At 41.6% G+C, this 17,084-nt stretch overlaps 1 protein-coding gene across 4 annotated transcripts in view; it reads right to left on the reverse strand.

The window, feature by feature from the left end:
- Window positions 1-14,556, reverse strand: part of ZNF451 (zinc finger protein 451) — a 42,748-nt gene extending 28,192 nt beyond the window's left edge. For 2 of the 4 annotated variants that reach the window (XM_080584866.1, XM_080584867.1), the window contains exons 1-4: window positions 13,768-13,935; window positions 13,442-13,525; window positions 7,754-7,837; window positions 6,771-6,896 (exon numbers count right to left, since the gene is read on the reverse strand). In XM_080584866.1, the coding sequence (XP_080440992.1) occupies window positions 6,771-6,896; window positions 7,754-7,837; window positions 13,442-13,525; window positions 13,768-13,902 (429 nt within the window). In that variant the 5' untranslated portion in view covers window positions 13,903-13,935. The other 2 variants (XM_080584869.1, XM_080584868.1) reach the window with 2 other exon arrangements.
- Window positions 14,557-17,084: the final 2,528 nt, after the last annotated feature.

Here is a 17,084-nt window from a genome sequence, read left to right on the forward strand (position 1 = left end):
AAGAAAATCTCCACTAATATCACAGTCAATTAAAACATATTCCTGTACTGAGTATCTTCCAAGAAATACAGCTAATAAAACTTGACCAGACTGGCCAAATTGGAATTTAAAGAAATAGTTTTCTTTTCATATAAATTCAAGAATGATAACAAGAGCAGCTCATGTTTTCATATGGCCCACAGGAATACCACCTTCTAACTAAAAAAAAGCAACTAATAGTTGCTTTTATATAGCAACTATTCACAAAATATAATTCCTTTGTAGGAGAAAAAAGTCAATTAACTTACTTCTCCCACACTTACTTAAGTTTGTGAAGTGTATCTATAACCAAGAAGATTGTACAAACAAATAATAGAATGAAAAATAAATAAGAAAAAGCTTTTCCTAGCACCCTTGATGACATAAGATTTTATGTATTTGCTTGAAAAAAGGAAACTGCACTGAAAACCACAAACAGAAAACTTTCTCAAGTTCTATGAGTTACTAAAACTTCTTTAGTTTCTTAGATGGGTTAAAGCTAACTATGACAGCTTATTATCCTAAGGTAATTCCAGATACCGAACGAAACATGCCAACCTGACTCAGCTACATCCCATTTTACCCACTGGTCTTTTTTCTACAGAGGCATGCGTGTGTTTTCCAGATACCAGTTATCTGATGGCATACCATTATAGGACCATCGGGCTATGGTACGGTACAGAGCCATGATCCGTGTGCAGCACCAACACAGTTTAGCCCAGCCAGTGTTTTCCTTGCTCCCTGTCACTCATGCTACACATATACACACACTGAGATTCTGTAATGTCTTGACTCTGCACTCCTTATGCTTCTTATTCTCTGTGTCAAATATCACATGTCAAAAAGTCAAAGAGTGGAAAAATCACAGAATCGTCTAGGTTGGAAGAGACCTCCAAGATCACCCAGTCCAACCTCTGACCTAACACTAACAAGTCCTCCACTAAACCATATCACTAAGTTCAACATCTAAACGTCTCTTACAGACCCCCAGGGGTGGTGACTCAACCACTTCCCTGGGCAGCCCATTCCAATGCCTAACAACCCTTTCAGTAAAGAAGTTCTTCCTAATATCCAACCTAAACCTCCCCTGGCGCAACTTTAGCCCATTCCCCCTCGTCCTGTCACCAGGCACGTGGGAGAACAGACCAACCCCTACCTCGCTACAGCATGAGGTTGGCAGGAAATGGCAGGAAAAAATGTGTCTCACTTGAAAAAATACTTACTGCTATAGCAAAAACACAGTATGCTATCTGTTAGTGGCCAGGGCAGTTAAGCTACAGTCCAACCACTGCCTTAACAATCACAGAATTATAGGGCTTATTACACTGTTGTTCCTGAGAAGACATCAGAAAGAACACCTAAAAGTACACAACAGCAACATTTGTAAACATCTCCAATTTCAAGCACTGCACTTACAAATATTTGGGTGTTGCACAGGGCTCCACTGCCAGCAGCCTCCTGTATCTGAGGTGAAAACTTATGGTGCGTTTGCAAATGACAGCTAATACTTCCAGTGTTCAGCCTGGCATGCAGGCTGCAGCATATTAAGTCCTTTCCCATAGCATTGTGCACATCACATTATTCATCCTCTGCTCTAGTCATCTCCTGGCTGGTACCATACTGGATTAACAGCAAATCATCGGACTGAGGAGAGCACTTTGTGCTTTTTGGGCAATTTGTATCAGTACAACATCTTCCAGAATTTGATTACTAGTAATGGTAACCAGTGATCACTTGTTCCTTTGCAAAGATGGTGTTTATACCTCAAATTCTAACCTTCACACCTTCTTCAACATCAGTATAAATGAAGACAACGTTACCTCAGTACAGCAATTGACTGAAAAATCTACTTCTTATATTACACAGAGACTAAGAGACACATTTCAAAATGTAGGAAAAGAGGGCTTTATGTGCTGAAAAAAAAATGAGAAGTTGCCTCTGCCATACGTCCACAACACAAACACATCAACTTCTGTATTCTAAGGGCTTTACTTGCTGGCTCCAGGTAAGGTGCTGAACACCTGGCTGCTCTGGAAGTAAAAGGAGATCAGCGGAAATTCTTGTAGAGAATGCGGTCATTCAGGAAAGGAGAGATGGATGAAAATGTTGTTTGGAGGGCACAAGAGGATGAGGAGTAGTCCACCCAGTACTCCTCAACAGATGTTATTGTGAAGGACCACTTTCCCAATAAATCACAAAAAGTATAGATTTTTAAAGACAAGAATTAAATGCCACAGGTAATGAAGAGGGTGTTAATGTACAATCTTTCACTCTGAAAAACAAGAGATAAATCCTACTACGTTTTAGCAAGCAAGAGCACAACTTCCTTTTCTCCTCACCGATTTTAGGCAACAGCCACATGACAGAGTAGACAGTCCTGTTTCCTCACATATATTTTAAGAACAGGCCTCCCCTGATGTGACACCAGTTTTGATTCTTTTTTCAAGAAGAAACAATGTTTGTGCCAAATATTACAAGACATGACAGTTTCTTTACAAAGAGCCATCTTATATTTGAAAAAATTAGAGGCATGCAGCCCGAGCAGTCTCATACAAAAGCATCTCAAGGCAATGACTACGTTTCTCCACTTAACAGCGTGCTGCCTTTTCGGCTTGTTCATTTTCACAAGTTGGCTGCTCACAGCTCCCCAGGTTCTGCTACCCTTCAGCTCTTTCAAAAAGGCACGGCATGGCATAAAGACAAGGATTTGCAGATCATGTAAGATTTTTCTATCATCACTTCCAATCCCAGATTGCAAGAATTCTTCAAAATGACAGTAAAGATCCCCCAAGCATATTATAAGAAACTCTGAAAATATCCAATGCTCTGCAGCACCTTCAAATATTTACTGTTTAGGTATCTCCTACACAAAAAGAATGCTTCAAAGTAGTGTCAGCTTAGTTCTGTCAGTATATACTCACTCTAGCAGTACATTTTCTCAAGTTACTTAGTAAAGCCAGGACCCATTGCAAACCTCACCTAGACCAGACAGAACATTTTAAAGTAACAGTTTGGAGTAATTTATCTTACAATGGAAAATCTATCCTAATGATTAAAATTCTTATTCAACACTATCTTCTGTTAACAGCATCTCTCCCTGTTCAATGACCACGGTGTGCACTTTCAAGGTGAGTTCAGCTATGTTCCTGGTCAGATCAAGAATAAATTTTGCCCACCCAGCACATCCCTCAAAAATGGTTTTTCAATCCCTTCAACAACTACACCCCTCTAGCAATTGATTGTCAGTGTTAAGGTCAACTTCTCTTACTACTAACTTCAGTCAAATTTGCTTTCACAAAAACAAATATATAAATCTCTCTTAGTCAATTTAAAAAGCCATTACAGATATTACATTAATAGCTTGAACAAACTACATTGCTTTACAGCATACCATTAGCACCTAATGCACGTGTTCCCCTCAAAGCAAAACTATTCTTCGTCTTTAGAAAAACTGCTAGCTTGCTTTGAGGTTCTTAGGAAGAGTTCTAGAGCAAACAAAACCCAAAGCAAACAAGAACCAAAAAACATGTACGTGCAAGGTGGCTAAAGGCAACCTACCTCAAGAGATAGCTTTTGTTATTTCTGGTTTGGACTGTGATTTTTCTGTGGTAAGCACAGAATACCTCTCTTACAGACAGAATCAAAGTTACCAAGACTGGGATGGAAACCTTTCCACTGAAAATGTTCTGGTATATGTAGGGAAGAACCTACTCCATGGCTCCAGGAGCGCAAATGGACTCCCTTCTTTCCCCTACAGCATGCAGGTATTTGCACAGTGATCAAATCAAACGATCAAATTTGATCATTTGATCAAATTTGATCAGTGATCAAATACCGTATCAGCTGTGAGCATGAAAAGGATGCCTTATCTCCCACAAACCACACACTGGTGTATCTGTGAGGGCCATACAGTTCGCTCTTTGAAGAAGACAGATACGTGGTTATACACACAATTCCCCTCATCTCCTAAAGCTAGATAACTTTAGCTCCACAGTTAAACCTGGCTCACAAGCTCGCAAAGAGGTAATTCCCATTACAGTGCAGCCTGACACAGAATTAAATGAATGCCAGACTGGGACTGCAACAGCGTTTCCCATTTTGTAGTATATTTCATGACTAATAAAAAGCAATTTTTAAAATATCCTGAAAATGTTTTAAGGAAGCAGTGCTTCCGGTAAATAAAAGTATTTTGTTTTGATAAAAAAATTTTAGATTTATTCTTGTTTCCTATATTTTGTTTCTTCATATATAAAAATATATGCAAAATGAAAAAAAATGTTCTGACATTTCTGATGATTCTGAAGATTTCTTCCTTATATGCATCTTGACAGTAAGATGTTCTGCTTCAGTGGCCAGATTTAGCAACAGATATGCTTTCAAGAGAAGGGACAGAGAAGGAAAAGAATCCTCTACTAGAGCTCAGTAATACAAATGACTGCGTTTTCCAACGCCTGAAGATACAAATGTCTGTTGGAGAACCAAAGTCAGCACACGCCTGGCAGAATCATTGGCAGCTGGCTACAAGGGGTTCTTCTTTCTGTGGAAAAACCCCACAACCTCAGCTCAGTCTCCCTGCCAGAGGTAAGAGGCACGGTGATGCTAACACAGCTCTGGGGCGGTGGGAACGCCCTTAGCTCAGACTCAAGGCTCAGCTCAAAGGTGCCCGAAGATTTATGCACAGCCCTTTCTGCAGCTTTGACCATGATGCAGAGGAGGGTCACACAAGACGTTCTGTGCTAGAAACAGCAGATTAACAGAGACTCAGAATCCTGGTAATTCCTCATGTCACCAAAGCAGCCAGAAAGTTTGATTAAAAAAAAAAAAAGAATTAAAATAAAATAAAAATGGAACAGAAAATGGTCCCTGAAACCAAACAGTCAGCTTGCTCCACTGCCAGGCCAAAAAAAGAAAAAAATGGGCAAGTTTCACTATGAAAAGTAATTGTAACTCTGCAAACTGCATTACCTGTTGTCACCCAGCAGGAAAACATTCATCATCATGAAAGGGTTTCCTATCCTTCGCTCTCAGACTATTTCAAAAGCTACACAGCTATCGCTGACTCCACTTTATAGCTCAAAAACTGTATGTGGAGACGTTAACAAATTGCCAAATTCTACGTGGAGGAGGCAGGAGAGGGATGTAGGCCTCTGCTCATCAAAGCTACCTTAGACTACATCCAGCAGACTTTTACTCTGTTGCATTACAGTTGCAGAGTCTGTAGTGGACTATAATAGCCCTTGTAGTATAATTGGGTGGCTTTAAAAGTCATTAATAGTGGTTCAGAAAACTGAGCTAGAGAGCCAGCACCTTTACGGAAAGCAATTTAAAAAACTTTTGGTTCATGAAATTATTCCATAATACTTCATAAAGTTATCGACTCCTTCAGGTTGGTAAGGGGTATCAAGAGGAATTAGTCCAACCTGGTGCTGAAATCGCGGGTCAGCTATGGGCAGGCCAGGTTGCTCAGGGCTTTATCCACTTGGGTCTTTAACACCAAGCACTGTCTGCAGAACCCCTCTGGGAAACCTATTCCAATACTTCATTATCCTCACATTCAGTTCTTTTCCTCTCTACCAGATACCCAGACAGAACTTTTCCTTTTTCAATTTATGACCGCTGTCTTATGATCCTCTGGCACACACATAAATAAAAAGCCTGGCTTTGTGTCCTTGATAATCTGCCTGTAGGCACCGGGTGTTGCTGTTAGGTCCCCCTGAAGCTGCCTCTTCTCCTTGCTGACCAAGTCCAACCCCCTCAGCCTCTCCTCACAGGGAAGCGCTCCAGCCTCTGACCATCTGATAGACTTGCCCTATTTATCAATGTTTTTCTTGTACCACAGGGCCCAAATCCAGTTATAGCATTCCACCCACATGTGGTCAAATGAATGCCAAGGGCAATAATCAATCCCTTCTCCTCCATCCACGTACTGTGCTCCTGATCATACTGCCCACGATCCTGTTGTAACCCTTTGCTACCAGGGCACGCTGTCTGCATTTTGAGCCTACCACCCACAAGGACACTTGGGTACTTGTCCACAAGCTGCTCCTCAGGCAGTCAGTCCTCAGCCTGTATCAGTGGAGGGAGTTACTCTGTCCCAAGTGCAGGACTTTTGCGCTTATCCTTGTTGAATTTCATGAGGTTCTTGTCAGTCCATTCCTTCCAGTTGTCCAGGTCTGTCTGCGAGCAGCCCTGCCACTGAGCCTACTGACTGCACTTCCTAGCTGGTACTACAAACACAAAAAGTCCATGTCTTCCATATGACTGCACTATACAATTAATAAGATTTGGCTCTGCAGTTGTGCCTTTAATTTACAAAGTGTTGTCTCATTACAAAATAATACCTGATACAGACATTTAATGTAGCAAATAACATTCTAAAAATCTCAGACAAAAGCAAATATTTCACTAGATTTGTCAAATTTTTGTGGTAACTGGTATTCTTTGCTTATTTAACCAGAATAATCGATACAAAGGTCCCTCTGCTACACACACTAACAAGTGAACCAGTTTTTGCCATTTGCATGAAGTTACTGTCTTTTCCCCTTAAGAATTGCAATAAGACTATCAAAATCATCAGCTAAAGGCCACTGAAGAGAGAAAGTCCATATTGTATTTCAAACAATGCCCCAGAAACAAAAATCTAGGTGTCAGTTCCAGGTCAGGCTCACCAATTTTTTATTTACTTAGTAATGAAAATACAGCTGTGACTACTGTACTATGCACTTCTACTGAAACAAGAACACATCCAATACCTTAAAGGCTTTGTTTTTCTCTTCCTTTTGCTGTTTCTCTACTTCAACGTGGCGTGCCAGACGATCCAGTGTTGATGCAACTCTTTCTTTCTGATAGTCAATGTGATCTTTACGCCTAGCATTTCTCTACAATTAAAAAGTTAAAACTTTTATCTGGTAATTATTACGTTAGTAACAGATCTTAATACAGTAAAAAGCAATGCCAAGCAATCAGGACATAATTCAGTACGGATAGTTTGATCTTAAGTTCCAAAATCATCACAAGGGAGTGAGCCAGTGCACGTACAGAAGATCTGCCCTTCCTTATGACCCAGGTTTATTGCACACATCCTCTACTGCAACAGTGGTTATCAGAAGTCAAGAGACGGGCACTGCTGACAAAAATGACTCCAGTAGCTCGTTCTCAGTCACTGTCCCTCTCAAAGGTCCCACAGGGTGGACACAAGAAGCTTAGGGGATACATGAATTGACCAGCTTGCTTCTGGCTCAAATCCAAACATTCTTTACAAAGCATGAAGCTGAGTTAGGACCAGGCTGACAACAGAGTAAGATCCTACAGCCTCAACACTCCTCTTAAAAAGTCCTTGTAGAAGGAAAACGTCTCAGAGTAGGCAGATACATCTGCAGGCTCCAGACTGCAAACTGACTTCTGAAGTCACTTTTAAAGTGACATTTTCCTTCCCTTTTCTTCACTACACTTGTCAAAAACACTGAAAGACAAATAAAGGCTCTAAATTCATTACAAGAAGGCAGAAAATGTCTCTGGAAAAAATGAAGTGTTAGCATACTTCTCCTAATTATTCAACATTAGGTAAAAAAAATAGAAGACTTAAATAGTAGCTTATTCGTTAATTACTTGTTAAATTACCTCTAACAAGTTTTCCATGAAGAGTAGATGATGGGAAAAAATACAAGAGACTAATTTTTTAAATTATTTTTTTCTTTTAACTGTGAAGTCCCAAGATATGTTACAACATACTCACATGATCGTAAGAACTGCTGTTAGGTTCTTCATCTTCACTACTGACCAGATCAATGCATTCAAGTACAGGTCTTAAGGGTCCTTCCTGAAAAAGTGTTAAAAACACACACATACAAAAGCATTAAATTGTTTTCCCTGAAGGTAAAATATTGCTCGCATCAGAGAACATTGGTAGCACTAAGGATATTTTAAGGGGAATTTCACCAAGGTTCCAAGAGAGTATATGAACAAAATTCCTGAAGGACAACTTAACAGACTTGCGCACAAAATTGGTAAAACATGCACATATATGAAATATTCACAAATAATTCAAGTATCAACTTAACATATAAATATCAACTACCAAAAATAAAATGAACAATCTTGGCCTGCTTAATAGCCTTATACTCTTCACCTCCTCAATCAACTTAAAATCTACATTTCTAGTTGGAAATGCTCAGCTTGTGCTGTTACTTCAGTGGTACTAGGGTATCAGACTATCACCAAGAAAGGAATAGTTTTAGATTTTACTAAACACAACTAAATGGTGGTAGGTTTTTCACAGACTCACTTTTGTTTTTTTTTTTTTTTTTGGTTTGTTTTTAAGAAGACACAAATTAAACTCTGACTCCAAAGGAAATTAAACTCCTAAGGAACTTCAGATATTATGAAAGTGAGAAATAGTTTCATACACATTTAAATCCTGAAGTCTACTACTTTCTAAGGATGTTGTCCTTGAATGTTTCCTGATATAAGCATCTTGAGAAACTTCACACTGATTGTCTGTGAGCTCAATGACCTGCTGGTCTAGATATGAGCAACACCTGATGATTTACAGGCCCTCAAATCCCTCCATGTTTACATTTTGTCTGGCGCTACTGGGCAGATAGCAGAACATCGTCACAAACATGAAAAAGCAAATAAAAAAGAAATCATACTTTTATGCTTTAACTAATGAGATTCTAACAAGCAACCAGGTCCTGTATTTTTGGAGAAGACACACAATACGTCTCGAGCTCCCTGCACACCCATTGTGATGAGTCTTTCAATTATAAAGGCAAAAAGAAGCACTACGTCCACAGTCTGATGTCACACACACACAAAAACAAACAAACCAACAGCAACAAACAAGGTATCATGCTACAACATCACCACATGTCAACTAGCTAATCAGTACAGTGAATTTGCAATAGGAAAAGTAAGCCTACATACACCAAACAGAAGTATGCCTAGCTACTCTAACTCACACCCTAGTCACTGCCTGGGTACATACACATCTTCCCTGGTATTTACGTTGGCCTCATTTTTATGACAATTATGCACAGAAGAGAGGCAAAGTTAACTAAAAATCTCCACACACTGTAAAAATCTTCCCATCCAAATTTATTACACCCTATTCCCAATCCTGCTAGATTCTGAAAGCTATTATCTAACCTCAAAGACAAGAAACAAAATTAAAGATAGTTTAAGCTTCTGTTGTTTTTTTTTTTCTTTTAAGTCTGTACATACAATTCCATCTACGCCATGCGACAGGGTCTTTGACTGAGCTGTAGTATTACCCATTTGTCTCTCAATGCTGCTGGCAGGTGCCACACAACCGTTATTAACTCCAAAGACATTCCTTATTGTTAGACACTAAACTTTCTAGGCAGAAAAAGGAATTCAGACAGTCAACAATTTACTGATTTCTTGAAGAGGCACAGTACCATACCCACTACCTCTGTCATGTATTTGGCAGTGTCCTGAATGTCTTAAAAATCAACCAAGTAGGGCAGGCTACGCAGATTTACTGCCTCATGAGAAGTAGCAGAGAAAACTGCAGCAGCATGCAGTTCTCTCCGCTGTGTTTACTGCATCTCATTCTTTCCATTCTTCCACCTTTCAAGGCCGTAAAGCTGCTGAGCTGGGCAGGCATAAACAGCCCTCACTGTCTCTCACTGGGAAGGAACAGAGATGAGACCTTGGACAAAGGACAAAATTTATATGAATTCAGCTGCAGGACTCACATTACCCCTAAAGAGTGCTTAAATTCTAACAATTAAATAAGGAGAATATGATTTTCTAAACTAAATCTGAAAAACCCACAATGGATCATCTTTTGTAAAAAAATGACAGCCCCTATAAATCTGTAAGAAATTAAATCCTCAGAAGAAACAACAGGTGCTAGCATGTTACAGTTCAAAGATGCAATCAGACCATCTGACCGTCTCATCAGTTCAGCAGGGTGTTTTGAAATGTTCAAGTCTGATTCTGACAGCTGTGGCTTCCTCAAACGCAAAGATTTTCCTTATTTCTCTTTATTTGATTCCCTTGGTTCAGCTCCACAACCAACTACTCAAAAGTTAGGGAACTGACAACTGAAAAGCAGAATAACAACCTGCTTTCAAGCCTAACAATCAGAATAGTAAATTCAATTACATACCAGTAGTATTTCACTTTTTTTGTGTTGTTTGCATGAACAAAACATTATTTTTCCTTCTGCATTTTGTACCTTTTACTAAACAATTTTTATGTATTTGTTAGTTTGCATTCCGACTTGAATACAAATGTGATACGACATTTTTTTTAATACTTCTCAAAGATATACATCCTTATTTCCTCCCCCCCTTTTTTTGTGGAAAAGGGAAAAATAAGAAAAAAAAATGAAAAAAAAAATCTATCTGCCTGTATACACTCTTGAATAATAATGCAAATCTCAAATGTAGCACTTAGGCTAGTTTGTGTTGCATTCACCTAAAGGTTAAGCCACCAACTAGGATAAAAAACAAATACTGAAAAGAACTACCGTCCTGGGCCAGATCAACAACTCAACAGGACTAAAACAGATACCTTGAGAAAGTGTGAAAATCAGGGAAATCGGGGAAATTCTGTCCCGAGCACATCTACCTGGCAGCTGCTGAGGTTGACATATGAGAACCCTTGATGAAAGCTGTCATCAAACGTCAGAGCCTGGGTTAGATCCATCCTCTCTCACAGAAGTGACTCCAACACTTCTCCGAGAGCGCCAGTGGCTGCAGCCCAGGCTCATCCCTACAGCCTTGCTCCTCTCCACCAAGAGGATGCTGACACCACAACGGAAAGTGAAGGTCAAAGCCTCTTAATTCAGTGGCTCTGGACTGAAATCGTCCTCGTGGAGGGAGACTGACTCTAGGACGACTCCTTCCTTAAATGTTCACAGAGGCCTTCTGAGAATTTCATGCACGCAATAGCTTCACATGGACTTTTTCCTTTTATTATCCTGCTTGGAGAGGCGGTGCCAGGTGCAACATGGCCTTTTTACAGGGACAGAGCAGGCACCACCAGTAAACATGCCCAGTTAATACTCCAGGAGTATTAATTATGGAGGGAGAGGTCTGAACAGCAGGAATTTAGCTTTTGCTCTGCTGGCTCACCTCAGCAGCTATCTAGTCCCATATTTAACATTATCATTATGAAAATTACTTCCTTTTTTTTCCCCAACTGGTTAAACTAAATAGTAGCACAGTGCAAAGACAGCACCAACCCTGAGGACTCCATCACTGCAAGAGATTCATGGGCTCCTTAAAACCTCCGTAGGGATTCAAAGAATTCCAATTGTTTTTGATGTATCAGTTTTTCTAGTATCGCTGGTTCCTCGCAGTTCCTGCTCACTTCCCTCGGTATGTTTCATGTCATGCATTCCCAACCCTTTCGCTCCATAGGACACTCTTCTGTGTCTATACCACTTGAATTATGACTAATAATGACTTTGAATTAAGTTCAAGCAGTAACTGGAAATATGTAGGTCGCCCCCAAGTGTTTTAGGCAAGAAAGTTTTATGCAGTTATACCACACCCCTTCTCTAGATCTCCACAAAAAAAAATTGTATTAGTTTTCCTAAAACACAGAATCAGACAGGTTGAGGTTGGCAGGGACCTGTGGAGGTCATCTGGTCCAAGCCCCTGCTCAAGCAGGGCCACCCAGAGCAGGCTGCCCAGGACCATGTCCAGGCAGCTTCCTATAGGTTTATGGAATGAAAATAAATATATGAAATATACCACACATGTACACAAAAACACAACTTTCAAGAAAAAGGAAGAAAAAGAGAGACCAGGTGACCTACAACTACTTGTTTTTAACCGGAATATGAACATGTTGAGATATTCAGTGGGCTTCTCCAACCCAATTTATGCAGTACCACTTGGTGCACTGTCTCCTTGAGACATGCAGTACTTAAAAGATCAGGTAGCATTCATACACAATGTTTATGAAGCCCCTACACATCTAGCCATACACATTATTATATGGAAACTCTGATCTAAAAGCTAGGCAAATAAATTAGAAATCCTTCTGAAAGGTGCACGTTTACTACAGGGACGTGTGGTAGTGACCTGAGAAGAGGAAGCATGGCTGACATGAGGATGCAGCCAGTGTCAGACACCCTTCCCCTTGTATTCATCACTGACCACAGCAACCTCCTCACCCCAGGACACCAACCCTGCACAAACAAGCCTAAGCAGTCCTCCTCCCATACAGGCCAGACTGTCTCAAATCAGTCATCACTGGACCACAAAGCGTCTGTGCACATGCAAAAACAAGAAATAAAAGGTAGCAGAACCACTGTTTTTATAGGTTTCTTTTCTATCAGTTGGTGTTCTCGGTTCTACACCAGCCCTTCAATCATTACATGCCCAAAGCTATATTAACTTCCTCATTCTTTGCCCAGCGTTTTAAGAAAGTGAAGCTTATACAACCATGCTACACATGAATGCTTGCCCGTTTATTTAAAGAACTCTGAACTCATTAGTCAATTCTGCTAAAATTCAACTAAAAGATCAAGACATCTCAGAGATGATCAAGTACTTATAGGTTTAGCAAAAATATGTATATGCCCCTTATACCTCTGCACCTACATACCTGTGCAGAAAGGTGTACACTGAATCTAGACTTTATCAAACATCATGAAAAACAGGAAGAAAGCTACTGCCAGTTACTTTTTAGCATTAAAAATAAGACAAATCCATAGGAAGCCATCCTTTTTCAGTCCTAGCATCAATTAACAGCTTCTTTCTTATTTGTGTGACTTCTGCTTTAGGAGAAATCATCTTTCTGTTCTTGCACATGCGCCTGCCATCCAGCACCATTTGACTGATGATGGATTGAGGCTAGAGCACTGGCAGCATGAAAAACATCCTGTTTGGTTGGGTATTTAACAGATATAAGTATCTTAAGGTTACTCGCACATGAGCCACACGTCAGGTGCTGTACTGTAGCTATGACACACTGCTTCACCATTTGAGAAGGCTGCTTAAGGCCTTCCAGTTTTAGACAGCGTATAATGGTTTGGACGGCGTTCTGCAGAGTGAGCAGTGCTTTACTTCATTACCTTCAACGAGGCTACTCATTAAGCAAAACGCCATGCAACTGACAAGGAATGACCTTGTCGTGTACCTCCCCGACCACTTCGCATCCCCCACTCACCTGCTGGGATGCTCGGCTCTAGGTTCCCGCTGTAGGACCAACTGGCATCACCTACCGCCCTCCCAGTGAACGTCCCTTTAAGATAAGCTTGTTATCTGTTTAAGATAAACTTGTTATCTTAAAGCCAACAGCTTCCAGATGAAGCAATTTTTGACGATCGTGGTTACGTTTGAAAGGCACACGTTAGTTTTCTGACCCAACGCAGAACCCAAAGCCCCTGTTTCACTGCGAGCACGCCGCGAGCCCGCTTCCAGGCGCGGGATCTACTTACTCCAACAAACTCAATCTCATCCTCGCTTTCGGAAACCGACGACTTGCTCTCGGAAACGGTGGCAGAGTCGTAAGACTCCATTACCTAGGGAGAAACAAACCCAAAACACGCTTCATCATCCACGCCTGCGGCGCTTTCGGTTTGATCGGGAATTCACCTTTCCAGCCCCCCGCTCCCAATCCGCGGCCTAACCCAGGCAGCGCCCCAGTGCCAGCCTCCCGCGGGGGCAGAGCACCCCCGGGGGCTCGGCATCACCCCGAGGGGCTCGACGTGGCCCCGGGGGCCGCCCCGAGGGGCTGCCCGGCCCCGCTGCCCCCCGCACCCACCCTCGGGCCGCTGCCCGCCGCAGCGCCGCTTCCTCTTCTCCCGGGGGCGGCGGGGAAGGGGGAGAGGCGGAGCGGCAGCGCGGCTTGCCGGGACTTGTAGTCGCCGCCCGGCTTCGCCCCGTTCCCCTTCTCCATCCCCTCCCTGCTGGCGGTGCACGAAGCCGGGGGACCCACGCGGTGGTGCTGGAGCCGGGGCCGGGACCAGGGCCGGGGCCGGCCATGGCGGCGGGCGGCGGCCAGGGCGCGGAGGCGGGAGCAGCAGCAGCAGGAGGCCGCGGGGCCGGGCGGTGGCGCCGCGCTGAGGCGGCGGGGCTGGGCTGGGCTCCGCGGTGCCTCCCGTGCCCTGCTCGGCCCCGGGGACGCCGTTGGCCCGGCACTGGTAGCCGGGCGGGGAACGTTGTTACCGCCCTGCTTGAAAGAGGCTTCGGTTCTGAGGGAGGGGTGGGGGGCAAGACGTGTGACCCCCCCCGGGGGCTCCCTCCTCAAGCTCCCTTCTTTCCCTGCCCCGCTTGCTCCACGTCTCAGTCAGGTGGCGGCAGGGGGTTGGAGCTGTGTGTGGTAACCTGCAGGCCTCGCCTCTGGTGGCTTCTTGTAGGGCTGGCATGCTTGGGGCATGGCCCTTGCTCCCTGCGCTCCTGGTGTTGCTTGTCCGAAGAGCATCTGTGGTGAAAGCTCATGCACCAGGCTATTTAGAGCATGTGGGAAGACTTAAAAGGAGCATTAATCTGGGGATCTGTGACCCCCTTTCCCTTAAAATTTGAGTTTCCTGGCTGGGGAACGCACTGCAGCAACCAGGCTCTGTGGTGGGGCAGGGTGGGCGATGAGGACATCTGTGGTGGGCTCTGCTGCTAAAAAATGCTCAGAGGGAAGATAAATGGTCTTGTGAACGTTCATGAATAAAATGTTAACGTGTTGGACACCTGTAACTTTAAATGATGAGATCCTGAAATAAAATGACACAGATAAGATAAATCCTTGTTGTGTTTTTCTTTTTTTCAACCTGTTTTCTTGCTGTTTATATGCTACTGCTCTCCTCCCTTCATCCCACAGTTACTTTGAGCCACCCCAAGTACGTATGAATTGCCTTTGCTCAATGCATTAATATTGGGTAAATAGGAACGTGTAATGACACATCTGAGTTGTGTGTCTACGTGGAAGACCTGAATGCACACAAAGCACGTCACTATTCCTTCTTACTAAATTCTGTATACCCGAGAAAGAACTGAGGATAGCATGCAAAGTTTTGAGGATAGCATGTTAAGTTCTGATGATCTGGAAGCTTTGTGAAAGAAAGAACACATCACAGGGCACTTAATGTCAGCATTAATTTAGTGCACTTACTTTTCTTGTACACAAGTTACTATACTGTTAGTTTTAAGCCTCATTTCATGTGTGAATGAAAACACAACTGTCTGGTAGACGTACTGAGATGCTGAATGGCAAAAAAAAAAAAAAGGCCGAAATATTTTTGTATAGATTTTCTGGGTTTGATGTTGTGTGAACTCAGAATTAGCCCCTTCTCTGAGATGCAATCCTTGTTTCTTTTTTATCGTTTGACTACTGATTAAAATATACTAGGTAACAAATTTGTACAACTTAATCACTATTGAGTTGTATAAACAAAACTAAACTACTACCACTTAGAAAATTTAAGTCCTTGTCGATGCCTAAAATTTCGTATTTTGCATTTGTAACTTATATGTGCTAATAGAACGTTGATAGCAGCCATTCTGTTTGAAGCTTGTATTTGCACTTAATTACTTTTTATTCTTGAGGATAAATAATCTGGTGTGCAATAGTAATGGGTTAATAGAACAAGGTGGCATTACTTTTTGAAACTGCTCCTCTATGAAAATGACATTAATTTGAATATGAAACTTTCAGCAGTAACTCAAGTAAATGAAGCGTGTTTGCTATTGCAGTGACCCATCCAAACATCTTCCAGCTATGCAAACAATTAAGGAAAAAAAAAAAGAATAGCAAGAGAATTGATACATGTAATCATGTCAGCATTGACAGTATGCTAATGAAACTCTGACTTCCAAAATAACAGTATTTTAGGTAATATCTGGGAAAGCACAGGCTTCTCAGGTTGTTGGGCAAGTTTTGGACAGCTCTTATACAGATTTTTTTCCATGCAGAAGAGAAAAAATGCAGCCCGCTGGACTTGGCTGGTGGACCAACTGCAATGTAGATTCACTGTCTTTTTTTGTGTTTTTTTTTTTTTTTTTTTTTTTTTTTGCCAAAGGTAGCAGCTGACAAACCTAGGAGAGCAGGGGGTAATCACGGTCTGCTGATGAGTTAAAGTCTCCAAGTCCAAACCTCCAAGCCATGTCTGGGGACTATATAGGATTTGGAAGCTGTTTCTGAGAAGATCTTCTCACATAGACTCAGTAACACAGTCAGCCAGCTCCGCATACTCATTATATGTCTTTAAAACAATTATTTTCTTTTATAGAACTTAAAGAGATCCTTGCTTCTTAAAGTGAAACATTGCCTTTTTTAACCATTGATTTCCTTCTTGTACTACCATTGCATGCTACCACCTACTCTCGATCTAGAAAATGTGGATGTCTTTTTTTGACTCTCATCTACATACTATAAGTGAACTTGACATGCATGAAAAATACACTGAAAACACTACTTATTCAATAGTGTATTTTTTCACAGAGTTTATCTCATTCTTCATATATCTTAATATCTTCCCTCCTTAGACAGCAGGTGTTTTTAATGAGCAGTTCATAACAATATCCAAATTCTTTGCTGTTGTAATCCTCAAATTCAATCTAAAATGCAGCAATAAAAGCAAATTTTTCAAATGATTGGCTTTAGTATTGTTTTCTATATTGAATCTCCCGTAGTCTCTCTATGCTGTGCAGTTATATCGCTATTACGCTTTTTTGCACTAGCTGTCAGCCTTCTCTGATGCAGATGTGTCCTCTATCACACACATCAGAAAAATTTTACACTGTGACACATCACCAATTTTGATTTTACTGCAAAATTTGGGAGAAGCAGCATTAGACTGTTCTGCTCTCTCCCATTCTCTTATTTCTGTAGTTTCTAATCTGTTACTATTAGGTGTTCAATTTTGTGTTCTCCAAGTTTGTCTGCATCATTTTGGAAAAACATTCATACTTCCTTTTCAGTCACACTGCACTAGCTGTAGCATTTCTGTTACCCATGTACTTGTAAAAAGGTATTTATCTTGTTTTGTGTGGTGGGACATCAGCCACATACTCTGAAGGAGAGGTAGGAACCGACTCTTAGCAGCTTGCTCACTCTTTACCCTTTGGTTAAAAACAAAAACTAAGAGA

Source organism: Anser brachyrhynchus (assembly GCF_964034855.1).
Source record: "Anser brachyrhynchus genome assembly, chromosome: 3".
NCBI classification, from domain to species: Eukaryota; Metazoa; Chordata; class Aves; order Anseriformes; family Anatidae; genus Anser; species Anser brachyrhynchus.